General features: G+C 39.0%; 1 protein-coding gene across 1 annotated transcript; it reads right to left on the reverse strand.

Annotated features, from left to right (window-relative positions):
- Nucleotides 1–16,677: 16,677 nt before the first annotated feature.
- On the reverse strand, nt 16,678–18,428 carry lpar6a (lysophosphatidic acid receptor 6a). Its single transcript, NM_001309006.1, has one exon. It carries the CDS (start codon nt 18,090–18,092, stop codon nt 17,013–17,015), a length of 1,080 nt encoding a protein of 359 aa, NP_001295935.1. The 5' UTR covers nt 18,093–18,428; the 3' UTR covers nt 16,678–17,012.
- Nucleotides 18,429–26,817: the final 8,389 nt, after the last annotated feature.

The following is a 26,817-nucleotide window of genomic DNA, read 5'->3' on the forward strand; positions in this document are numbered from 1 at the left end:
TTGTAACCTCTAATAACCCTTTAGATTGGAAGGTAGTGGGGGGAAAAGCTATAATTTATAGCCTCACCCAATCTAAACATGGGACATGTAGACCGATAAAAACACGGGTGTTCATCCTGCTCACATGCGGATTTGAGAGAGTTCTCTGTTCGCAGCCCCAGCTCCATTGTTTTCGTGCAGAACCTGTTACTGCCTTTGTATTGTCTAATTAAAAGCTTGACATCAAGGAGTTAAACAAAAGCACATTGATGGCAATCCCAAGCCTCGCCCAGGACTTTTTTTTTGGATTTATGTGGTTCCTCCAGACCATTGAGCCAGCCCTAATGGTGCTGATTCACCAACAGTCACATCAGGGACGGATTAGCCTTGTTGTCTCGCGGCTGACAGTGGAGCTCCACACCACAAGCATCTATCAGACCTGGATGTGTTTCATTGAGGAAGCCCAGAGCTGCAACTCAGCTCTTATCTTAAGGCAGCAATGAATCCCTATCCAGAGCCTGTAGTGCATCCCCCTCCTGCCTTCTTTCTTGAAATAATGTTTCATTTCCCTTCATATCCCCTCAGTAGTCAATGTTTGGTGAAGATACAGAAACGCTATTGCTGAGTAAAAATATCATCATGTTCTGTGTCCTGCAGATAAAGTTTCCCATCAAGAAAATACAAGTATTTTTGTCAGTATTTAATGATGCTGAGTATCACTTTGTCTTTATGTCTCCAGGGTTTTGCCTTTAACAGGTTCGCCATTCTATTAATGATTTTTCCAGAAGTTAAGTGTAAATGGAAATTAAATGTAATGAAAATAGTCCACACATGCAAGCTAAACTATTGTTGGTTCAAAAAAATAGAATAGTGCACACTGCAGATAAAGATTTGTGTTGTTTTTGTCCTAGTCTCAAACCCATAAGAAAGAATCTTAGTTGTTTATGATATGATTCAAATTGTTAAAAGGAATCATTACTATTACTACATGTGAGGCAGAGACACCAATTTAAAGTATTCCACACTTTTGTTAAATTTTTTTCTTAAACTTTTTTTACTTTACTTTTGTTATGAACAATTTTGAACTTATATACCAACAACGAAATACAAGGTTTTTGAAAAATAATCGATCAAAAATACAGAAGTTTGGATTGTTTTTGCTACTTTTTGTTAAAACAGGGCCTAAAGTGTTGTACTATTTTAATTTAATCCACATATTGACGCAATTTTCCCCCTTATATTGTCTTTTGAGAAATGCTTATTTTTCTAGTTGAAGATCTTTTTTTCATTTATTTCAAACTGAAGACTTAACAATAGCCTTAAAAAAATCAGTACAAGACATTCTTTAGCACCTTAACAGTGGGAGGAAGGATTTTCTTCCTGAAGCAAATCCAGAGAATGCTTCAGCCAAGGCGCTAATTTCCCTGGAATTCAGCACAGCGATAAAAAGGACTTGGGATGAGTCATCTAGTGGAAGTGAGAAGGGTTGAATTTCAGGTGAAGTAGCAGTAGTTCCCCAATCACAACTGAAAGGAGTGCAAGATACACAACTTACAGATTAAAGGGCATTATTTTCAGGAAACGGGAATGATCTGTGATAGAGGCTGATTAGTAATGATAACCGGGTGTCTTCTGGACTGAACTTTGGCTGAGCTTCATTTCCTTCATTAAAGTGTCACTTTTTAATTTTGCAGCCCTTTTGTTAGACTAAACCAACCTTTCACCTAAAAGGGTTTTATTATCCTTTTCCTGTTTGGAGACAAACTAGCACTAAAGCCAGTCCAGTGTCTGTTTACTCCTTCCTGGAGCCTTGCATTTGCTTTTTGTAGAGAAGCCAGTTTTGAAGTGGTACTTTATCAACTTCACAATGAGTTTTGGAAATTGTCTTAGAGGCAACATCTTTTGTTCTTTGCTTAAATGCTACAGATTTCTCAAGAAATCAGATGTTACTGATGCAACCCCAGACTAGATCTTTTTGTCGTCAGGAAAGAGCTCTGAAGCTACATTCACACCACCCTCGAAAAACGTGCGCTCCACAACTACAACAATGCCACTCACCTGACATGATGGTATATCTGCATTGCAACATGCTGGTGATGAGGTGAACGGTTTCCGTTTTGCGCCCAAATCTTTAAAAGATTAGTTAGTATGAGTTTCGCTTCAAGCTTCTTCCAACTGCAGGTTGGAAGAAGCTTGAAAAAAGAAAAGAAAAACAAAAACCCTTGAATATGATAGAATATTCTCTATCAAATTATTTCCATTATTCTGAAAAATCTGATTTAAAAAAAAAAGACTTGAATATGTAAATCCTAAAAAGTGCAAACATCATTAATATTAGAGGTTATTTTATGGGAAAGGTCAAACTTGTTTCATCTAGTTTATTAAATGAATAGAAATAAACACGCGTGTGAGTCTCTGCTCATGTGGTTTTGGAAGCCAAAAGTTAAACGTGACATCTTTTGAGGGTTATGTGGTGTGTCCTAAATACGCTGTGCTGTCACTGTATCTTTCCAGCTTGTTGACAGCAACCTGAATAAAAACCAAAGATGCTTTAGTAAATGTCGCCTCTGAGTCTCACCTCACAAACAAGGTGGCTTTCTAAAAGGGTGTTGTGCCATTTCCTCTTCTCGCTCTGCATACTTGCTTTAAAGCGTGAGACATCCTGTCGTTTGGCGTACACTCTGAGTCAAAGCGTGGCTGCTCATCTGAAGTGATTCACTCATTCTGTTCCTGCAGTGAAGTAAACAATCGAACAACATGAAGGCCTTTCCTTTTTGTCTATCTGGAAAGCCGTCTGCACACCTTGGAAATCAGCTGCTGTCATTGCTCCTGATGAAATATTGACCTTTGCTCTGTGAGGCAGCCTCTATTCTGCCTTTTGTCTGTTTTTTTTGCCCTGCTTTTTAGGGCAGTTTCACTCAGGAAGAGCCCCACAGATGCGTGATGACCCAGTAGCCTCTGTCTGGCTACTGATGCTTAGAAAGCCGTTTTCCATCCAAAACATTTTTTTTTTCCCTCTTTGGCCCCTTTTTTTTTTGTTTGAGGGAGTCTTTTGCATTTGACTCCTCTCTTTACTTTACTTTCCGTTGACATTTATTGCCTCACTGGTATGAAGAAGAAAGTAAAACTCAAGATCATGAGTCACCAACTGAAACAAAAGTTGTTTATTCTTCTGGGGGAGCAGCTCTTCCTGTTCACAACAAAGCGGTTTGCTGGCACAGCTGGACGTCTCTCGACGGCTATAAATATGAAGGCTGTCATTGTTATGATTATTTCTAGAGCTCTACAGTGACCTGCCATTGTCTGCTGCCAGTGTTCAGTGTGTCTGCAGCACACAATGGACGTGGCGGAGCAGTTTTACCATGGAGCAATTCATCAGCACCTCAAAGTAAAAAAATAAAAAAAACACAAAGATGCTGGTTTGTGCTGAGTGGAATATTGTGTCTTCTGTGCAGATTTAAAGACCCTTTAAAAAGCCACTCCAATCATCTTCTGATCTAATTTAAAAGCATTCCCAGTGGTCTTTTACTCTGAACAAAAATAAAAATGCAACACTTTTGTTTTATTCGTCATGAGATGAACTCAAAGACCTGAAACATTTTCACACAAAATAACCGTTTGTCTTAAATATTGTTCACAAATCTGCAATGTGTACTGAGATACTCCATCCCACTTCACAGGCGTGATACATCAAGATGCTGATCATGCACAGGTGTGCCTTAGACTGGCCACGATAAAGGCACATCTGAAACGTGTCGTTTTGTCTTATGGGGGGGGAGCTCAGAAAACTGTCCGGTATCTGATGTGACCACCACCACAGACCGCAAGTGACAACCTGACTAACTCTATGCAAAGGAAATGTGTTGCTGCACGAAGCAAATGGTGGTCACATCGGATACTGACCGGCACAGGAGAAGGGTTCACTATCACAGATTTGAGAATAATATGTGAGAGAAGTGGTTATTTTGTTCTTGTGGATTATGCTTAAGATTTTCAGTTCATCTCATGACAAATGCGAGCAAAGAAACAAGCCTTTCATTTATATTTTTGTTCTGTTTGTTATGATGAAACCGGTGTCATCTTCTAGTAATTTCTGCAGAGCGGCAGTAGCTTATTAGAAATTCGACTCAGAGTTGTAGGTGGGACCATTTCCTATCACTCCATTGTTTTACTCTTTCTCCTGCTAGCTTACAGCCCCTCACAACCCCAACAAAAATTCTGTTCAGTATTGATGCCTATCAGCCGTACAGTTTTGATACAGATTTCAGCTCAGACGAAGAAAACAAAGATGTACATGGACCTATTTGTCTGCAAATCGATGCATCAGAATGGAGCAGAGCAGGGAGCTTGTGAGCCGCCAACTCAAGCACCTACAGACCATAAATATTTGGACAGAGACACATTCTTTTTAATTTTGTTTCTGTACATTACCCCAGTGAATTCTAAATGAAACAACTCAGATGCCATTGAAGTGCAGATTTTCAGCTTTTATTCCATGGGTTGAACAAAAAGATTGCATACAAATGTGAAAAACTAAAGCATTTTTTAAACACAATCCCTTCATTTCATGGGCTCGTAAGTAATTGGACAAATGACTTCCATGCTATTGCATGGGCAGGTGTGGGCAATTCCCTTGTTATGTCATTATGAGTGAAGCAGATAAAAGACCTGGAGTTGATAAGAGGACTCGTGCTTGCATTTTGAAGATTTTGCTGTGAACAGACAACATGTGGTCAAAGGAGCTCTCCATGCAGGTGAAAGGAGCCATCATTAAGCTGAGAAAAACCATGCAAGAAATTGCTACAGTATTAGGAGTGGCAAAATCAACAGTGTGGTACATCCTGAGAAAGAAAGAAAGCACTGGTGAACTCAGCAACACAAAAAGACCTGGACGTCCACGGAAGACAACAGTGGTGGATGATCGCAGAATCATTTCTATGGTGAAGAGGAACCCGTTCACAACAGCCAACAAAGGGAACAACATTCTCCAGGAGGTAGGTGTATCAATGTCCAAGTCTACCATAAAAAGAAGACTGCATGAAAGTAGATACAGAGGGTACGCTGCAAGATGCAAGCCACTCAGAAGCCTCAAGAATAGGAAGGCTAGATTGGACTTTGCTAAAAAGCATCTAAAAAAGCCAGCACAGTTCTGGGAAAAACATTCTTTGGACAGATGAAACCAAAATCAACCTCTACCAGAATGATGGCAAGAGAAAAGTATGGCGAAGGCGTGGAGAAGCTCATGATCCAAAGCACACTACATCATCAGTAAAACACTGGAGGCAGTGTGATGGTCTGGGCGTGCATGGCTGCTAGTGGCACTGGGACACTAGTGTTTATTGATGACGTGATACAGGACAGAAGCAGCCCAATGAATTCTGAGGTGTTCAGAGACATACTGTCTGCGCTGATCCAGGTGAATGCAGCCAAACTGATTGGGCGGCGTTCCATAATACAGATGGACAATGAACCAAAACATACAGCCAAAACAACTCAGGAGTTTATTAAAGCAAAGAAGTGGAATATTCTTGAATGGCCAAGTCAGTCATCTGATCTTAACCCAACTGAGCATGCATTTCACTTGTTGAAGACTAAACTTCAGACAGAAAGGCCCACAAACAAACAACAACTGAAATCCGCTGCAGTAAAGGCCTGGCAGAGCATTCAGAAGAAGAAAACCCAGCATCTGGTGATGTCCATGAGTTCAAGACTTCAGGCTGTCATTGCCAACAACATCAACCAAATATTAGTAATGACCATTTTGTTTTCAGTTATTGCATTTGTCCAATTACTTACAAGCCCATGAAATGAAGGGATTGTGTTTAAAAAATGCTTTAGTTTTTCACATTTTTATGCAATCTTTTTGTTCAACACGTGGAATAAAAGCTGAAAGTCTGCACTTCAATGGCATCTGAGTTGTTTCATTTAAAATTCACTGTGGTAATGTACAGAAACAAAAATAGAATGTGTCTCTGTCCAAATATTTATGGTCTTGACTGTAATTATACATCATTAACCTTTCATTTTTTTTATGCAAGTGGCACATTCATCACACCTACAAGCTTTTTCCAACAGCATTTTTTCATCTGCTCCTAATTCACAATGATTTGAATAAAGAAATACTCAGCAATGCAATTTTAAGCTTAATATATGGCCTCTATTATGAGAAAAATGCTGCAAGAACATGTTAAAAACACAATTTTCATCAGAGTGGGTCTGCATTAAGTGCCCTTCACCTTCGTTCGAGGCGAGTGTCTCTGCCCTCCTCCCTTTTTCTCAACAGTAGATGAACAGGAAGCTTCCTTTTTAGTTAAGAAACCGCCTCTAAAATGCCTTATATTACAGGTACAATCAGGTCACAAGTGACAAGTTTGCAATGTCTCATTAGCTACTCGGAGAAGTCTGTGTCCTTTCCAGTAGTTAAAGTTTGCAATAATAATTTGGATGCATTTGATATATTTTCAACTGGACAAAAAGACAGCAGCAGAAGCAATGACCTCATACACATTTCACCACAAAGTCTCTTATCATAAATACGTACTGTTAACACACGCTGTGCAAGAACACGAGGTGCTGCACAGTTTTCACAGATAAAAATCTGATACCACTGTTAATCTCAATGTTCAGATTTAATCTGTGTCTAAGTATACTGTACTGCAGCTCTGAAATGTTATCTTTGTAAAAAAAAAATTGTGGGTTAAAAACATTAAACAATTAAACTTTAAAAGATGAAAATATTAAAAAGAATAACCAAGTAAGACCATAAGACATTAAACAAATAAATGCCAAATAAATAAAAATGAAAATTTAAAGAGACTGTCGAGTTATTTCTTTTCATTTTCCATGCGTGCCTAACTCGAATGGCTCAGGAGACAACGGAGGACGCAGGACAACTCCACTCATTTTAACTTCTTTTATTTTCAACAAAGAATGGATGAGAGCTTGATAACCTTCCAATTAAAACAGAACATAAATAAACAGATATCATAAATATACGTCAGAAATGTACTGTTATTTTAAACTTTTGCAAATACTGTGCCATTTAACTACTTCACTGGTTGAATGCTTTTCCCACAAATACAAGAATATAAATGAAATTGAACTAAATATACCAATAGGGTCACCGAAGTTATCCAAGCATTAAAATGTTTGTTGTCATTGTTTATTTTTTTGAAAATTAAACAGACAATCTGATTGTTTAGGTCAAGAAATGATAAATTAAAACTGTTTTTTTTTCCAACTCACAGACAGTCACAGGAATCTTCTAAAATTAGAAATTTTAGGTTAGATGACAAAATACTGCCTAAAAGAATTTCCAGTCTGTGACTTCAACAGTAAGACACAGAAAATAGCTCCATATCAGCAGAATATATGTCAAGATCTTACACCACAAAACCTCAAACCATGACATTTTTGTTTAAAAAAAGCAGCAGCTGTAAAGGAAAAAAAGTACACTGACGGTACTTTTCCCCCTTCTCTTTTAAAATCAATCTTAAGTTGAAACCACTTGAATCGAACAGTCAATAATTTTGGACGTTTGTTTTATTGCTTAATTCTCTTCATGTTTTTCATAGAAAGTGAAACTAAGGTGTCATTATGGTGACCAAGGTTTGAATGACAAACAAAAATAATAATATTTAATAATGCAGTTTATCTATATGGTGTCTTTCTGGGCACCAAAGGTAAAAAACAAAACAAAACGGAAATTAGGATTACAAGAAATATAACTATAGTGAAAAATACTTGAAAGGGAAAGTTTAGAAACTTCTTTGCAGTGTTTGGGCTTCAGTGAGGTAAGAGCTTCAGTCTGATCTAGCTCAGCTGTGGTAATATTTGAACGCCCTCTCTGGTGAAATGTTCTTTTTTGTGTTTTTAACATGTTCTTGTGGCATTTTTCTTTCGCTATAAAAAGTTACTCAATCACTTGTGCTGCGTAATTGATGTAATATGCCCAACAAAAAGTACTTGCCATAAAAAATAGATCAAAACATGACAACACATGATACATTAGAGTGGTTTTCTTTTATTTTTAACTGTGATATGTTTAACAAAATGATAAGGAAAAACATAGGAAGTTCCTAAAAACGTGCTCAAAAAAAATTAGGAATTTGAGAAGAAAAAAATTCCTCAAAAATAATCCAATTATACTAGAAACTTGGTCTTTGCTCCACCCATTCCTGGGACATGCGAGACTTACCTGGTGAAGGCAAAGACTCCTTGATACATGACATATTGAAATTCATGTAAATAGTTTAAGCTTAGAATTACATTTCTGAGTATTTCTTGATTCTAATATGGCGAATCAGGAGCAGGAGAAAAAATGCCTTTTGTGACGTAGACAATACGCTGGGTGGACCACAAGCTCCCTGCTCCGCTCCATTCTGATGCATCCACTTGTAGAATTGTAGAATCCATGTACGTCTTTGTTGTCCTCGTCTGAGCTGATGTCTGGCTCAAAACTGTACATCTGGATAGCTCTGATATTGCTCGCCATTTCTGTTTCACCTGTAATGTCAGCTTGGGGTTGTGAAGGGCTGTAGAGGGAGAGAGTGTAAATAGCGCCAACAACTCAGAGGTGAATTTTCTAATGAACTACTGCCACTCTGCAAAAACTGGCTTAGAAAATAGAACATATTTTTAGGGGGCTAAAAACAGCAGAATCATAATCAAAAGACCACTGGGAACACTTTCAAAGTAGATCAACAGATGGTCAGAGTGGGACTTTAAAAAGATAAAAGTGGTCTTTCATGTTTATCATACATGCACATCAGTTGTCAGAAACAGAATGCAAAAAAGGGTCCAAATCTTGAAAACTTTGGATTTTTAGATTCCAAATTGAGCCTACATAGGAATATTCCATCTTCCTGACCTCAAGGTAAAGATGTCAACCAAACAAAACATTTTAATTTCATTCACCTCACTCATATCTGGGCTTCACAACATTCAGCATCTTCTAAACCTGCTTTGTCTCTTTCGGGGTCACGGGGCTGCCAGAGCCTATCACGTCCACTCGTGGGCGAAGGCAGGGAACATCGTAAGCACGTCGCAGGGCCACGATCACACACCCATGCACATCACATTCACACCTATAGGGGCAATCTACATTAACCAATGAACCTATGAAGCATGTTTTTGGACAGTGGAAGGAAACTGGAGTTCTACACTGTTCCTGTTTGGAACGTCAGGGGGGCGGGGTCACTCAGTCCAGTTCTCTTAAACAATAGTGTAAACATGAAAGAAAAATAATGTGCAATATACGGGGAATGGTAAATACTTTTGTGGCCCACTGTAAATGGAAAATACAAAATCATGAAATAATTTTGGGGAAATGTCCAAATTATTAATATAAATTGTTCCAATTTGTAAATTAAAGTAGCATTCTCTAATATACTACTCTGTTCTTTGCTGCTTTTCAATTTTTTTTTTAAATTTTGTGTACCCACTGAGGTTCATAAAACATTACTTTTTTTATTTTTAATCAAAACAAACACAAACAACACTCTTGGATTGAAAACTTATTGGTTCCACAATCTTCTGTGGAAACGTCCACAGCTTACCGGGCTGTAATGTGGAGCTGAAAATACGAAATGTTCAGAGCAGGGCAGATAACCTCGGGGCTATCGATGAACTATATCCTCCCCACTTCAAGGACAAAGTGTCAGTAAATTGTCTCTCCAGGATTCGGGTTCAAAAAGGACATCCAGGCCGATTTTTGAGCCGAGTCTGACATGACAACAGCTGCCCCAGGTGGAGATAAATCTATCCCCCCAAAAAACAGGAGACAACAGAGGTAAAAAGTGTGACTCTCAGATGAAATGTGGCTGAGAAAATGTAGGATTTCGTGAGGCCCCGGGATATTAGGTGGTTGGAGAATCTCTGTGGAAATTCCCAATAGAGAACATTCCGACCTTCAGGATGACCTGATGCCCTGATCCTGCCATGCGGTTGGTGTCATTTTCTTTAGTTCCACAATGTTTCTCTGCTCAGGAGAAGTCCTTTTCAATCAGGCAAAGTAAAAAAAAAAAAAAGTCTTTAAATTTTCAAACTCAAATAATCCTAAAAAAAAAAAAAGAAAAAGAGGTGATGCTACACGCAAGATAGGACAGGAAAGGCTCCCATCAAGGATGGGAGCCTTTCCTGTTCCTGGTGAGCTGTCAGCAGCACCACTGGGCTCTTCCCTCTGATTAGAAGCTTCACTAAAAAAAACATGTGTTAAAAAAGAGGTTTTCCCTTCATCTTGGAATACAACTGGTAGAATTTGTCTTGGAGAGATTTCTGAGTTGGGATGTCTGGCTCTTTTAAGACCAAGTTTTATCCTGAAATCAGATGATAATTGGAAATACTATGTCTTAAAATAAGTATTGCTTTCATAAAACATTTCATTTTTAGTAGCTACATTTACATAGAAACATATGTTGTTATACCACCCCCACCAAATAATATATAAATATAATTTAAGTGATACAACAGTTCAACTATCTTTTTTTTAGACAAAATAAAAAGAAGAATAGAAGCTCTCTTTACATGTTTTTAGATAAAACTGGCAAAAACTAGTTGGTTCATCTTACAGCTGAGTTATTAGTAAGGTAGTTCTGTCCTAAATCGAGGGATGCACCTAACTGAACATTTGTGGCGGAAGCTGGATACTGATAAAAATTGCATAAATAGGTCAGAAAATATTTTAAACATGTTTTTCAAAGATGGTAAATGTTTCTTTCACATCAAAACATCCATTTGATCAGTTGATGGGCTCATGAAACAAAGAAGAGAAAACTTTTATCCAGTTACACAACATGTTGACAAATTTGTCAATAACAATACTTTACATTACAATAAAAAGGAAGGATGGAGATACAACACACTCGTACATCTCAGGCAAGGACACATCTGAGTAATAGCGTGTAACGGGGTTCGACGTACTCCAACAGGCCTCCAAAAGCCGATGTCTACCACGTCACTAATCGACTGGTCATCCAAAGCCATAAACTCTGTCACCTTATTTGTAATTCTGTTCGCTTTGGCACTATTAAGTTTTCATTATCTTCAACTTTTCCAAATTAGCTGTGCTGTTTCGGGTGTTCTGCTTTTTAATGAAATCTGAATGCAGTGGTGCTAAAAAAAGTTAGCACACATCTAGATCCGAAATTCCAGTTCTTTTGTCACTCTCTGTCCCTTTAAAATGCCTCCACACGGCCGACATTTTGAAGAAGGCGCTAGATCAGCGATGCCCGTTGATCAACCAAACTTGCGCCATCACATCTCACCGTTTGGCCTTACTTAAACTCGCAACCACCAAAAGCTGAATTTTAGCAATCTTCAGCTGAATATATTTGGTGCATCCCTGATATTAAGTATGAATAATACTCAGCGACATTTTGTGTTTTTGCAGTGTTCACAAAAGGATTCATTTCTTGCCATTTGCTGGTCTGCCATTGTTTAAAGCCTCTTTAAAGGAAAGAGAACAAGTTTCATCTTTTGTCCACAACTTCTCTCAGTTGGTTGGGAGGAAGACGCCTGAATGTTTTGCAGAATTATCACAGAATGTGTCAGTATAGGTGAATACACAAGGGAGTTTCTAGCTAGTTTCTCAGAATGGACTTAGTCAGAACATTTATCTCCTGTTTGCCACCCTTTTTCAAGCTGCGGCTTGTGGCTTCTGTGCAAAACTGTGGCTGCTTACGATACAGCATCCTCCCTCCTACACTGTAAAAATGGAATCTTAAGAAAGCAAAAAGACACTTGTTTCGAGAAAAAGTGTCTTATCTTTATGACTTGGAAGAAAAATAAACATATCATGATTATATTTTTCAAATCTTAGTTTGAGAAAACCTCTCTTAGTGACTAGAATTGTTTTTTCCTACCCCATTGAATGATTTTCTTGCTTATTTAAAACAAACTCTGTCAGTGGAGTGAGACTTTTAGTGTATTTCTAAGGGTTTTTGCAAAGGTTTTCCTCTTGGCTGGTTCCTTTTTTCTTCTTATGAATCATTTCTTATCAAAACTCAGACAGCAGAGCAGATGTCACAAATAAAACATTTCAACTCCCATTGAAGCTGGGAGTTCTTGGCTCCCGCTTAGACACCGCACAGACAGGCCGCAACATGCTGAGACTTTGCCTACAGCTTAGTTATCACGCTACGCCTACTAGAAAGTATGGTTTGTCTTCCTTTGGATGAGTAGTGGCATTGCAAAATAAAGTCGTTTTTTTTTAGAAAACGTCTGACACTTTGCACTATGCTCAGTTTTTCATCATCTTCACCATAGTCTTGCCATTTAGGGAGGGTTTTATCAACAAGCTACTCGTGTTCCCGGTTTCATTCCTAAGATGCTGCACAACCAAAGGCCAATCTGGTCACATAACTCTACAAAAAGATTGATGAGGAATGTTTGTGATCTGACCAAACAGGAGCCTAAAAATCTTCCTGTGAAACGTTTTCAACTACGGCCTGTTGTGAGTCATTACAATAGCTTTGGAATGAAGACATGAATCAAGTGGTTTTCAATACAAAAAAGTCCAGCAGTCTGCTGTTAAAAGGGGTGTCATCATAACTATTTGACGTTGCTCTCATTCCAGAAAATCCATCCATCCATTTATTTTCAAAACCTGCTGCATCCTTTTTGGGGTTGCTGGAGCCAATAACTGTTGGGCAAAAGCGACCCTGAACAGGTTGCCAGTCTGTTTCAGGGCCAGACTCACACCCAGGGGCAATTTAGATTCACCCGTTAAACTATGAATGTTTTTGGAATGTGGGAGGAAACTAGAATGCTCAGAGAAAACCCACACATGCACTGGAGAACATGCAAAAACTCCACTCAGAAAGGTCCCAGCTGGGGTTTGAACCAGAGGCTTCTCACTGGGAGGCGATAGCACTGACCACTACACCACATGTAGCCCAAAACCAGAACAAATGATCAATTTCTTCCTTTTTTTCTCTTTTTTCTTACATTTAAAAATTTGGTGTTGTCCTGCTTAATAGAAAGTATTTTCTGTGGGTTACAATTTAACCCTGAAGAAACCACAAAATTTAATTTAATTTGATTTGGTTTAATTTCTTTCTTGTTTTAATTGTATTATTATAATGTTGTCACTTTATATTTTTTTATATATTTTTCTGTTATTTGTGTATTATATTGCTAATTGTTATGATATTTTTTTATATTTAATGTTTTATTGTTAGTAGTTGTTGTAGTAGTATTCATTTTTTAAATTATTTTTATCTCACAATATTTTTTAAATGTTTCTTTTCTCTTTTATTTTGTATTTGCATTTTATTTTTGTATTACTCTTATTAATGTTATTTTATTAGTAGTAGAAGTAATGGTAGTAGGAGTAGTATTAGTGGTGTGGGTGGTAGTAGTAGTAGTAGTAATATTTTTATTTTTATTTGTATTTATTTTTTTGGCAATTAATAATTGCAAATTAACTTTAAAAGTCCAGAAGCAATTTTTCCTTTTTGTTCTTCTTTCTTCTTTTTAATTTTTTTATGAAAACATTTTTCCTTAAGTAAACTTTAGTAAAACTTTCCTAGTGGTATTTTTTTAAAGTAATACATAAAAAGTTGTTTTCTAGAAGGAAGCTGTTTTTAAGACTCAGTTTTTGTGAGTCAAGCTGTTGTGCCTCCAGGTATTGGTGGGATTATTTCCTGTGTGTTCACAGCCTATCCTGCCAGGAAAACTGTCTTCCCCGGGGGGTCTTCCCTTCCTGCCCTCTGCCAGCAAGTTTGAAAATAAAACCATCAAACTGGGACAGAAGGGAAGTAGTTTCAAAAATATTCATGGTAAACGTGAGAAAATAGCGTCAATATCTAAATTGGCTCCAGCATATCAGAGTAATTGCATTCATTTCCTCTTTAATTTATAAGGTATGCTGGGGGAAAATTGGGTGATTTTCCACTGCAGACCCCCTTCCCCCCCAGATCTATTAGGCCTTGTCCTTGTCATGTGATCCGGAGCTGTGGAGTGACTGCAAGGATGACGACCTCGCCCCCATGTCACGGGTGACTCCACCCAAACTGCTGTTCCCATGAAAGTGCGCAGACAGTGTTCGGGCCCCACATGACACAGACTGACATCACTCCTGGGGAAAGCACTGACAGCAGAAATCCCAGGGTGATGCAAACCCAGAGCTGAAAGGATCCACATCCAGACATGTTTTTTTTTTCTTTTCTGCCTCAGGCTGAAATCACCTCAGCAACAAATAAGCCAAAACAGTATTCTTTAACGAGGAAAGACGTTCTTCCGATGGAACCCAGGACAGAATGTAAGCAATGACAAGCAGGGCTGCATCTGTGTTTTCTCATCCTGCAGCCTGCTAGGAAAGACAGGTCAACCTGATTAGATAAGGGCTGTGTATGCTGAGGAGCCTGCTGGGGTAATATGCGGCCCCCCATCCTTCTGCAGAGATGTTACGCTCACATGGCACATCAATAAAATGGAAGTGGCTTTGAGAGGCTACAACAATAACCGTTCATGTGGGAAGCTCAAACAGATGTGGAAAATCTTCTCAGAATACAAGATTTTGTTTATCATGTAAAGTCAGAAAAAAAGAATATTTGATGGCGGGAAGAGGCGGTGACGCCTTCTTTGGTTTTCACAGAAGTATCCCCCTTAAGACAGTGGTCACCTTCCTCCTCATAGACGTGTTTGTTTTCACCACAGCTCAAATCTTTGACCTTGACTCACACGGCGAGCCTCGAATCCACAGCTTTAGTTGTGGATTTTGCAGCGTGCAGACGACTGACCCCTCATGGCTACATCAATAAAGTCAGAGCACCATGTGCGTTCTGTTATTCCCTCTCACGCTGCGATGTTTCCTCGCTGCTTTGAAGTTCCCAGCAGCACGACGAGTGCTTAACGCTTCATTTTATGTTTTGAAGGGGAAAAGTTTTGCACATTTCCAGCAGCAACAGCTTCATCCAGACTCACATTTCAAAGGAACGCTCTGCGACTCTTTCGGGAGCTTGTATTTAAGCTGCTGATGTGAGTTTCTGAACAGAAAAATGACTGTTATTGTCAGAAGGAAAGGAGTTTCCCTTTTCTTGATTTGAAACAACAGCATCTGAAATCTTCCTTTTGGAAGCCTGAGCCTGAAAATCTGGTAATATATGAGTCGAGGGCAAGAAAATCCATGAAGATCAAGTGTGTGTTTGGTAAGCATTACGTTCATCAACAGGCAAAACAATGGCGTTAGTCCTTTAAACACAGGCTAACCATGTTATGTATACATGCTCCAACCTAGAGGGGAAGTTTTGCAGGCTGAAGGGGAAAGCACACAAGAAACTAATAAAAATGTTATTCTGTGTTTTCATGTTTACAGGATGTTTACCAAAGTGTGAGGATTTTAGTGGGAAAAAAACTAAAAAGTAAGCCACGACACAAACCAAAAACCTTTTTTTGTGTGTGTGCATGACGCACACTCACAGGGAACTTTTGCTTCCGTATTTTCTTGCAACACTTAAAAATGTCTTATTTTCTGCCCTGCAATAAAATTAATCTTATCAAGAGAGTTTTTCAATTAAAAAATAACTTTAAAGTCCCACTCTGATCTTCTTTTAATCCAAGTGTTCCCTGTGGTCTTTTAATTATGATTGTGCCGTTTTTTTTTTGTTTTTGGCGGGACTGTTAACAGGGAGTGAGCCTTGCTAGCTTACAGCCCCTGAAATCCCCAACCTAACATTACCGGTGCATCAAAATGGGCGAACAATGTTGGAAATAACCAGCCGTACAGTTTTGAGCCAGATACCAGCTCGGGCGAGGAAAAAAAAGACGTACACGGATCTATTTGTCTGCACGTGGATGCATCAGAACGGAGAGGAGCAGGGAGCTTGTGGCGTGCCCATTTTAGTTTTGCACGTGTAGCACCTTCAAGCTTTTTAAAGCTGCATTTATTTTGCTGCTTCTGAGTTACCATGATTTGAATAAAGAAATACTCAGAAACCCAGTTTTAATCTTAATTTTGTTAGTATATGTCCTTCATCATTAGAAAAAAAAAACAATTTTCATTAGAGTTTAAGAAAACATGACTCAGAAATTACTGGTTTAACTGTTTATCTTACTCCAGTGGCAGTTTTTTTTTTTTTGCTTATTTAAAGAAAACCTGCCAGAATGTTTGACTTATTTCAAAGAGACCTGTTTTGTTTTTCTGGGATCCTTGGCTAATGAGAGACATCCCGATTTTACTGTGCAGCTGCTGGCATTAACCTGGTGAAGGGGCGCAGCCTTGTTGGATTAAATTAAAAAACACCCTGTCCTTGTGAGGGAGGAAAGACTACATGATAAAAAGAAATTCCAGTCTAGGTTAATGAAAACAAACACTATGCAGCTTAAACTCTTGATATCACTCCTTTATCATCCTGCTGCAGTCAGCCAGCCACTCTCCCCACCTATGAAAGACTTGTTTTTGGAAGCGTTTTCTTGCAAGCGTCTTGTGTTTTTTCGTTCCCATTGATTAAGACTTCCTCTCTTTAACTGCTGCTTGCCAAACAGGAAGCTAGGAGCACACCGACGGAGTACGTCAGACTATCTAGCTGTTCACTTTCACTTCTTGTACCTCTTTTTCTGCACTGATGACAGACTTTCATGGCAGTTAAGCTCTTAAACTGTGCAAAGGCACACCTGTGCTCCTCAGCCGGCCTCACCTGCCCTGTGCAAACCAAAAGGGACGAGCCGTTCTATGACACATCACAGCAGAAGAGTGTGTTAGAGTCAGCATGTGGTTTTATTCATCACACGACTGCAGGATGACTGTCAGTGCATTTAATATTCAATGAGTCAAAGTTCAAATGCCGCCTGACCTTCAAAAGCTCTGTACATTCATGCCTCTGTTTCTTAAGTTAATAAACAGATACAATAGATATATCTAAAGTTAGCACCAAAACTTACCACATCTATACAGAAAAAAGGCAATATCTTCAACTCTCAGTAGTTCACTGATTGTTGTCCATTTTGAGTAACTCCCAATATTATTGTGTGTTCCACAGGGAAGGGGGGGGGGGGGCTCTGCCCCGTGAAGGTCTGGACGGATGGGCAGAGGGTCACACTGAAGACTCATTGTGGAAGACTTTAGCTTTTATGCTCCTCAGGCTCCACTGAATGGGGGAGTGGGTTTCTGACTGCAAGGCCTCCGAGAACTTGGCGTCATACGACCGGCCCATCTGAGAAGGTCTCTTTATGGAGTTCTGAATGGTCTCCGAGGTGAAGTAATACACAATTGGGTCAAAGCAGCAGTTGGACACAGCGAGGCAGAGAGCGACTGGATAGATGGTTCGGACCACGGACTCTGCGAAGCAGCCCTTTAACGTGTTGGTGCGAACCAGGGAGTAAAACACCAAGTTGACATTGTAGGGGATGAAGCAGAAGCAAAAAATGAAAAGGTGCACAACTATCATGCGCAGGATCTTCTTTTTGTTCATCTCCCCTCCACGACTTATGGCCTGGGGGCGACGCAGCGTCTGTAGAACCATGATGGAGCAACATACGTTGAGTAGCAGAGGGATGAGGAAGCCCACCGTCTCTATAAATATCACTACTTTAGACAGGTGGGACTTCCACTGCTTGGACGAGAAGTTCTCAAAACAGAAAGTGGCGTTTCCATTGCTGTCATTCGTGGTGCTGTTCAGCAAGAATCCAGATGGGAGGCTTCCTGAGAGCACCAGCAGCCACACGGCGACGCACACTATTTTGGCGTTGCGCTTGGTCCTGATTGTCCTCGAGCGAAAAGGATACACGATGGCCAGGAAGCGATCCACGCTGATGCAGGTGAGAAAGAGTATGCTGCCGTACATGTTGGTGTAGAAGAGGGAGACGGACACCTTGCAGAGCAGACCTCCGAAGGGCCAGTTCTGGTTGATGAAGTAGAAGACCCTCAACGGGAGCGTGAAGACGAACAGCAGGTCGGACACCACCAGGTTAATCATGTAGGTGGTGGTCTCGTTCCTCAGCTTGAGGGAGCAGGTGAATATGTAGATAGCCACGACGTTGGTGATGAGTCCGATGACGAAGACGATGCTGAAGATCGTGCTGTACAGCGGGTATTTGAAGGCATCGTTCTTGGTGCAGTTGGGGCTGTTTTCCAGTGAGACATTGTCCATCTGAGGAGTAGTGTTGTACATCATGAGACAAAGAGGCAATGGGGAGAGGGGGTGGGGGGTGGCTTATGTAATGGCTATTTAATGAATGGCCTCCTCGGACAATACCCTCACAAACGAGAAGAAAACAAAACAAAGAGAGAGTCTTATGTCATGAACTCAAGTGTTTCTTTTGGATGTCCATCTCAGACGGGGGCTGCACATGGTGGCTGACTCTCCTGATGTGGTTGGTTTGGGGGGTTGCAGCCCTCCCAGAGGACAGAGATCCAGGCTGAGGCTTCCTCCCCTCCCCCTGCACAGCCTCTCTTAAACAGACTTCACCCCGAGTGATATTGACTTACTTTTAGGTACTCACTCGCTCACTCAGAGGCGCCACTTTTCAACTCACATGGTCCATGTTTGGAGAAAGCTGCTGGCTCCACAGTTCGAATGAGGAGTATACCTTCCTTTCAGGACGGCTGAAAAAGCGCCCACATGGCCAGATTCCTCCTCTTTGTCAAACTGCAGTCTTTTGTTTTAGTCCGCTTCAGATCCAAACCGGCGCAGTTGTCACCAAAAGTCCTGACCACCCACCACCATGCCTCCTCCCAAAAGCAGCGGTAAAGCTTGCAGTTGACCTCCCGGTTCCTGTCTCCATGTGACAATAGGAGAGTCTTTAACAGGTTTTACCCCAGAATCTGCTCCTCTTCTTTTACGTTTAACCGTCCAAATGGGTCCGTCTGGCTCTCCTTCCAGCAGGCTCCTGCACAGCACTCATCACACTCTGAATCTCTGCTTCTCCTTTGTGCCGGTATCACACAGTTTTTGTACTTTGAGTGCAAGGCAGAGCAAAAAAAAAAAACCCTCCCACTCCTCCTCCGAGGCAACTCCTCTTCCTCCTCCTCCTTTGTTTGCTCCTGAACACAAAAACTCCTGCCAACGCTGCTCATGGACTGGAGCACTCCATCTCCAGACGAAGGGAATAATCATTCTTTATGACTTTTCAATGCAATTAAACCAGAATCGTTGTTTCAATAAAAAATAAAATAAAAACAAATGTGAAGGAATCCATTCAATCGTCACATGCTTCCACAGTGGGTGTTTCCCTCTGAATCTGCTTGGAAATGACACATTTTTTGTGTGGAAATTATTTATACTACCTCTCAAATAGAATTAACCACCATGACTGTTAGATTGTTTTGAATAATCCTCCCAAAAAATAGTTTCACTCTGTAAGTGGTGTTTCTTTTTTAAACAAGAAGCTTCAATGTTTTTTTTTGTTTCTTCATATGTTTATGCCTATTTCAATTCTTCCTTTGATGTTGTGCAACATGACAAATCAAAAGAGGGTTTGCCACACTGCTGATAAAGGCAGGACAAAGGTGCTGGAGAAAGGTAGAAGGGAAACTCCAGAACCACTGAGGTGACCACCCACGTGGGTCTGATGGGGGCAGAGGAACACTTCAGTTTTGATTTGATGACTTGTGCCTACGCCAGCTGGTGTCTATAGTTTCCTGCGGGCATCAGGAAAAAAAAAGAACAACATGACAAACAAAATGTGGTGAGGGAACTTTCATTATGTTTGCTAAATGTCAGAGAGAGGAAACTGTCAGTCAGGCGTGTGAAACACATGTCAGCTCAACAGAAATATAATTTAAAAAAAGATGACAAGACACTCTCTACAGCTCCATTACTCCCTAAAATGAGGTGCCATTGGCCTGCTCCCCCGTTCCTCAAGAGAAATGTACGGAAAAAAAAAAAACTTTTTTAAAAAGGCGGGGTTTCTGTTGGTTTTATCTCCATAGCAACCATTTTATGTTTTGGTCTCCTGGGGGTGGCGACACGGTCTCGGGAATTTTCAGAATAATCAGCGAAATTAAACCTTTAGATTTACTAAGCAATAGAGGTTTTTTTTTGGTAACCACGCCCACATTCTTAATATAGTCATATCGTCTGCTATACAATTTTGCTCATCTTGAAACCGAGATTCAAGCACCCCATTTTCATTACATTCCGCTAAATAATGTGTGAACAACATGGAAACCCCACCTCTGCGAGCTCGCCACGCTAAAGCCGTTCAGAATCTACAACTTGTAACTCAAACATTTCTTTCCAAGTAGCTTTCTTATGAGGCTCAAGGAGTTGGGAGGCGATAGATCGAAATCCCTAGGAGGAGTTTAAATTTGTAGCTGATACTAAAGGTTTTTTTTATTTTTTATTTTTTATTAAGAGGCCGGACTCCTGAGGTCAAAGGTCAACAAAAAGAAGGCGCAGAAAGAAAGAAGAATTACTAAAATAAAATGGTCCCTTCAAACCGGTACTCAAGCGGGACATTAAAAAAAATTTCAGATAACAAAAATTGACATCTTAGTTGGATTTTTGAAATATAATCTGAGATTATTTGCCATGGATTTCATTACTTATTCTGTTTGAGAGATTGGACTCAAATGAGGGCGTGGCCTTTTCACTGATAGGCTCCGGAAAAGCGAAACAAAACCGTCAGGTTCTTTTGCCCCACCTGTTTACACAGTGATGTAATCTTGTCAGGAAAGTCACCTGTCGCCCAGACTGCATTTTGGCACAAACAATCTGGCGGTTTAATCTGATCAATAAACCACAACGATTGACACACACTATCTGTCTATAAAGCAGAAGTCACATGACCAACGGCTGAACTGGTTTTTAGGTCACATTTTAATGGGCTCTGCTTTATTATCTCTATATTGTCTAAAACAATATTTATGTTGACCTTTTCTAAAAATAGTCAAACAGGAGAATGCTACGGTGGCCCTGAAGGGCGAATCACATCAAACAAATCACTCAACGCAAAAACTTATTGAAGATCACAATGACAATTTCAAAGCAAAACAAATTAAAAATCAGAAAGAAAGTCAAGCAACATAAATGCAATAAAAAAAAAAAACATAATTTTAAAAAAAGGAAAACAAAACAAAAATTGTTAAATGTTTTTGAAAACAAAAGTAATTTCCAAAAATCAAAATGAAAGGATTATGGGACATCACTGATTGTCATGGTGATATCTTTCTTTAAGCTTCTGACCACAGTCACTGCAAAAGTCCAGTGATTCCTGTTTCTTATTTTGCTTTATTTCTTAACATTTTATTTAGATTTGTAGAATTTTTTTTTGTTTTTCAGAATATATATATTTTTAACGTTTTGGTTTCCAGAATTTTGTTTTGCTTTTTCTAAAATCCAATGGTTTTTTTTGTCAATTATTTATTTTACCATATTTTTGTGATTTTAAATACATTTCTGCATTTGAGTGATTTGTTGATGTGACTGGCACTTCAGGGTCTCCGTAGGAGGCTGCTTGGGCTTTGACAGTCAGCTGCCAATCAAAAGCAAACACACCTTTTTTGAACACAAATTAAGTACAGTAAGAAAGTTTGTAAAATAAATAAATACATAAATAAGCGGTAAATTTGTCAAGACACAAAAATAAAACCGAAAAAAATGTCATCGAAACCAATGTAAAACAATAAGTTAGTCGATCACTTTGTTTCAGACAGAATTGATGTTTTTTGCAGAAAAAGCTGTAACTTTTTATGAAAGAGGCTTCAGTCATGCACGTGTCCTTTGTAAAATCAGCAGCTTTTTTTTGAAAGTTGAACCCTCCAAAACCTCTTGTAGGGGAATGCATTCTTGTTCAGTGAGTAAATTCCTCGTGTGCTGCTCGGCTTTAAGTTTGAAGATTAAATAATTTCCTTCCTATTTTTATAAAAAAAACAACAACACACAATTGAATTTTAGGATGGCCTCAGATGTTTGATATTGGATACAACAATACTTCCCTGACTTTAGAGATTGGGATCATAGGACAAACATAAATTCAAAAAGTACCAAGAAGAGCCAAACAAATGGAGGAAAATCTCACTGGGAATCAAAGAGACACAGAGTGTTTTATGGTCACTGAGACCGTTTGTACGTTTTCTGCAAAATAAACATCAAGGAGGCTGGAGCCAGATGTTTTCAGACAAAAAAAGAGCTGAAAAACCTTTTCACTATTGTCTTTTTCTGGTAAAAAAAAAAAGGTTCCATGCAGCACATAAAAAGAAGATTTTCATGTCCAAGAATGCAGCCACTAAACAAAAGCATGTGGCAGAAATCCCTGGACTGTTAAATTTCTCACAATGGAAGGAAACTGTCTGGCACCCTCAAGGCCAAGACAGCAGAAACAACACTGTTGTGTAAGCTGCAAGTCTGTAAATGACCAATTTAAATTAATGCAAAATGAGTAAAATTATACATGATTTGGTACAGTTAAGGTCCTTTATTATTATTTTTTAAAAGTCCACTTTGAAACCCAAAAGTGATTTGATTTGACCTTTTATTGAACAAAACTTGTTTTTTTTACACAAAACATTACACAAACAGTTTAAAGTTCATATAATATAAATGTTTTTATTGACTTTATACGTTATTTTACACATTAAAAAGATTCCTGCTTTTTCATAAATATTTTCCAACTTCCCTAGAGGCAATCTCATACTCTAAAGACATGACAAAAGTGTGACTAAAACTTGGAAAAGGCCGACATGCGCCTATGCAAAAAAACTACCACTTTAATATTTGTGCTTAATATTCCACGGTTTTTTAAATTACCAACATTTACAGACACTAAGGATGCAAATGTAAGGTTTTAGCTAACAGAATGAGTTTAACAGAACTGTTTGTCTCCAAAGCGTGGGTACAAATTAGAAATTAAGAAATGTTGCTTTTTATAACACACTCAACATGAACTGAAACTCTCCAGGTCTCAACAGGGCTGTCTGAGCACGTACATCAAAAGAGGAAGGATTTTTTTTAGGTTTCAATTTTTAATTTTTGTCCGTCATGATTCAGTTTATTCAAACGTGCGTTTTCTGAAAGTTTTATGGTTTTGTCGTATTAGATTTGACTTTGTGAATATTTTATGGATTTGTTATATTTGGAATTATTTTCAATTAACAGATTTTAATATTTTGTTGTTTTCATTCTTTTTGTGTTTTGTTTTTTCTGATGTGTGGTTGTGAATGCAAGCAGGCTTTCAGGCTGCTTTTGAATTTCTTCAGGGTTATAAAAGCTTCTATTCTATTTCAAGTGAGCTTGCTGTGAGTAAAACTCATAAACTATTTCATTTAGTTAAATTACATATATTAAAAATGTATATATATGAAGCAAAGTTGGAAAAAATAAAACCATAAGTGAAATCTGTTGTTGGTTTTTCAGGCTACAAAAAAAAACATTCTCACCCTCAGAGGCTCAATAATGTTTTAAACTTTACGACTTACAACATGACCTAAAACGGAAATAAAACCAAAAGTAGGTTGGACTTTCGCACTTTTGATTTGGCAACATTTTACCGAAAGAGAAACAGTAAAACAGTAAAAAAAAAGTAGTCCAATAATAGTTTGTTTTTTTGTTTTCGGGTTTAGAAATGTCCTCCACAGAGGATACATTTGCAATGCTGGTAGTCAGGAGAATACACAATTCTTCAAACCGAAAATATCATACACTTAAGTTTGGGCTGCACGGTGGCGCAGTGGTTAGCGCTCTCGCCTCACAGCAAGAAGGCCCCCGGTTCTAGTGAACCAGAACATCAATGGGGGACCTTTCTGTGTGGAGTTTGCATGTTCTCCCTGTGCATGCGTGGGTTTTCTCCGGGGTCTCTGGCTTCCTCCCACCATCCAAAAACATGCTTCATAGGTTAATTGGCAACTCTAAATTGTGTGTGATTGTGGACAGTCTACCCTTCGACAGACAAGCAACCTGTCCAGGATGTCCCCAGCCTTCACCAACAAGTGGCCGGGATAGGCTCCGGCAGCCCCGTGACCCCGAAAGGGATTAAACGGAATAGAAAATGAATGAATGAATGAAAGTTTAAAATAGGATCTCATTAATTAATGCAAACAGATGTTTTCCTCTGCAGAGGATAAAGTCCGACAAGTTCTATGAAACTGTTGTTCCATGCAGTAAATGTACACATGCAAGCACACACATGTTCTAAGGTAGTATTAATTAAAAGCAGTATGAAGATGGAAACACACGAGAGCACATCAAAAACGTTCTAATGACCCATGTTCATAATGAAAAAGGTTTGGTACCTTTTTTTTTTGTTTTTTCTTTAAGAATTAACCAACATTTCTCAAAATTGGGCTGCCATAGTGCAGAGGTGGAGCGGTCAACCTTTGATTGGAACATCGCAGGTTTGGTTCCCGCCTGCGGAGCCGCTATCAGTGTGTGAATGGGACTGCGACTGTGAAGTAGCCTTCTTAGAAGTGCTAAATAAGTATATGCCATTTAGCATGTTTTTGACTTTCACGTACATTTAAAAACAAAAACCAATATACTGATTGTTTCATTTGTTGGTTTAAAAGCACTGAACTAAAAGAAAGAAACAAAAAATTAAGAAAAATCTGATTTTTTTTCTCCCACATTTTAACATTTAACATTCTAGATTATTATGATCCAGATCAGTGCAGATCAAAATTTTGAGAGCAGTAAATGAAATTCTGATTTAAAAAAAAATGTATTATTCTTAAATGTAATATTTTGACAAGAATGGTCAGCTAATATCTTCCTACGAGATTGACAGACACAACAACAAATGGGGTTTATGGTTTTAGAAGTACTTTAAAGTTCTAAGAGGATAAAGCTGGTGCAGTAATGAAACTGTCTATTTTAAAACTCTTGTGTTTATTTTCATTTATGTTTGAAATAATGAACACTGTGACCCCGAAAGGGATAACATGGTAGAAAATGAATGAATGAATGAATGAATAAAGAACACTGAATTGAATTGAATTCACAACGATTTAAATGAAGAAATATTCAGAAATGCAGTTTTGAGCTTCATTTTCTTTATCTATGTCCTTTCTCATCAGAAATTTGCTACAAGAACATGTTAAAAACACCAAAAATACAGTTGAACTGTTTTTGTCACAGGTGTGGAAAAGTCATCACATAATTGACCTGAGTTCTCCAACAGCAGGTGGAATTGAAGCAGCAAATCATCTATCAACCTCAGAAGACCTGGTTGGCGGGGAATATTGACAGTCTTGAGGTAACTGCACTTTATCAGCTTTACTTAACTAGTCTTTAATCTTAAACCAACAACACAGAGGCTTATGCTTTATTTTAAAGCGTAATTTGACCAAAAAACTTCCTATAAAACAGGCATCTTTTTACATTGTGAATACAGTAGGGGGCTGAGAGCACTAAATTAAATAAATCCACTCCCTCTACCTGCACTTAAGCCCACTCCACTTGAGCATTTCCATTTTCCGGCACTTCACATCTTAGCCACTCCGCAGCACTCCAAAGGGAAATGCTGGACTTTTTTTTTTCTGCACAGCACTTTCTGCTACAGAGCCTGTTCATCCCATGAATGGGGCCTGACCGTGCAAATAATTCAGGATTTAAAACTCACTGACAGCAGGATGATGTGGTGGGGGGCCAGGTGTTGTTGGCGGCTGCAAGGACTTCTTCGTCACGCACGGCCATTCCACTTGGATCTGATATGCGCAGCAATTTCGTTACTTTGATCAGCTCTGCTTTGGCCTGCCAGTCTGAAGCAATGACAACTTCAGCTCTGAGGTGCAATGACATTTATGCTTTGCAGAAGATACTGAGAAAATGGACTTGCATGTGTCAATAATTTTTTGCATCTATAGAGTTGCAGGATGGTGCAACTCACACTTGATTATTTATGCATATTCTAACAGAAGCTTCTGCTTTTATGAACTTGCATGTTTTTTTTTGTACTTGTAAATGTTTGTTTTGTGTTATCTGATGTTTTAGGACGTAAACAGGTGCTAACAACATAGAGGTGAGAGCAGAAGCCTCTGAAAGCTCACTCGGGGAAGCGCACAGGCACGCATGTGAAACTACAGGCCTTGTTTGCAGGAAGCAAGGACAGCTTGTCACACGCAAAGCTCGAAGCACTGTTGCACTACAGAAGCTCAATCTGGCCACTTCCTACATGTATCACTACAATGATGACATGCTCTAGAAAAGTCTGCATTCAACTCAGAAAATATCAAGTTTTTCTTACATATTTGAAAGAAATGCATGGCTTTTTGGAGCAAATCAAACATAAATGCATAAATTCTCTTTCAAAAAATTGTTGATCAAATCTGTGAAAAAATTCAGTCAAGTTTACTGCCCCCTGGTGGCTACATTTTGTATTACACTACCAGTGTTCAACCACTCCAGTGAAAACAGCATTTTTTAACATGTTTTTGTGGCAATGTGACATAAAGAAAATTATGCTCAAAATCTCTGAGTATTTCATTATTAAAACCATTGTGAATCAGGAGCAGACATAAAAGTTCGAAAGGAGCGGCAAATTTGTGACACAGAAAATACAATGAGCGCCCCATCGTAGACGACTACACTTCTCTCTCGTCTGAGATGACACCCGACTCAAAACTGTACGGCTGGATCTCTCCAGTATTGCTCGCCAACTTTTGCTGCGCCGGTAATTTGGGTTGGGGGATTGTGAGGGGTTCTAGCAGGAGAGAGTGTAAACAGAGAGCTCTCGGCAACGAAGAGGAGAAGGGGGGGTGGGGTTGCCCAGTGCCAACAGTCCCGCCCACAACACAGAGGTGAATTTCTAATGAACTACTGTCGCTCTGCAGAAACTATGTCCTAGAAAATGATACAGATTTTTAGATTTTGTCTAAAAAGGGCATCATCATAATTAAAAGATGACTGGGAAGAATAAATAGATCAAAACATGATCAGAGTGGGCTTTAAAAGAAAAGAAAAAAAG

The sequence above is a fragment of the Oryzias latipes genome, chromosome 13 (genome assembly GCF_053564925.1).
Source record: "Oryzias latipes strain Hd-rR chromosome 13, Olatipes_Hd-rR_3.1".
Taxonomy (NCBI): domain Eukaryota; kingdom Metazoa; phylum Chordata; class Actinopteri; order Beloniformes; family Adrianichthyidae; genus Oryzias; species Oryzias latipes.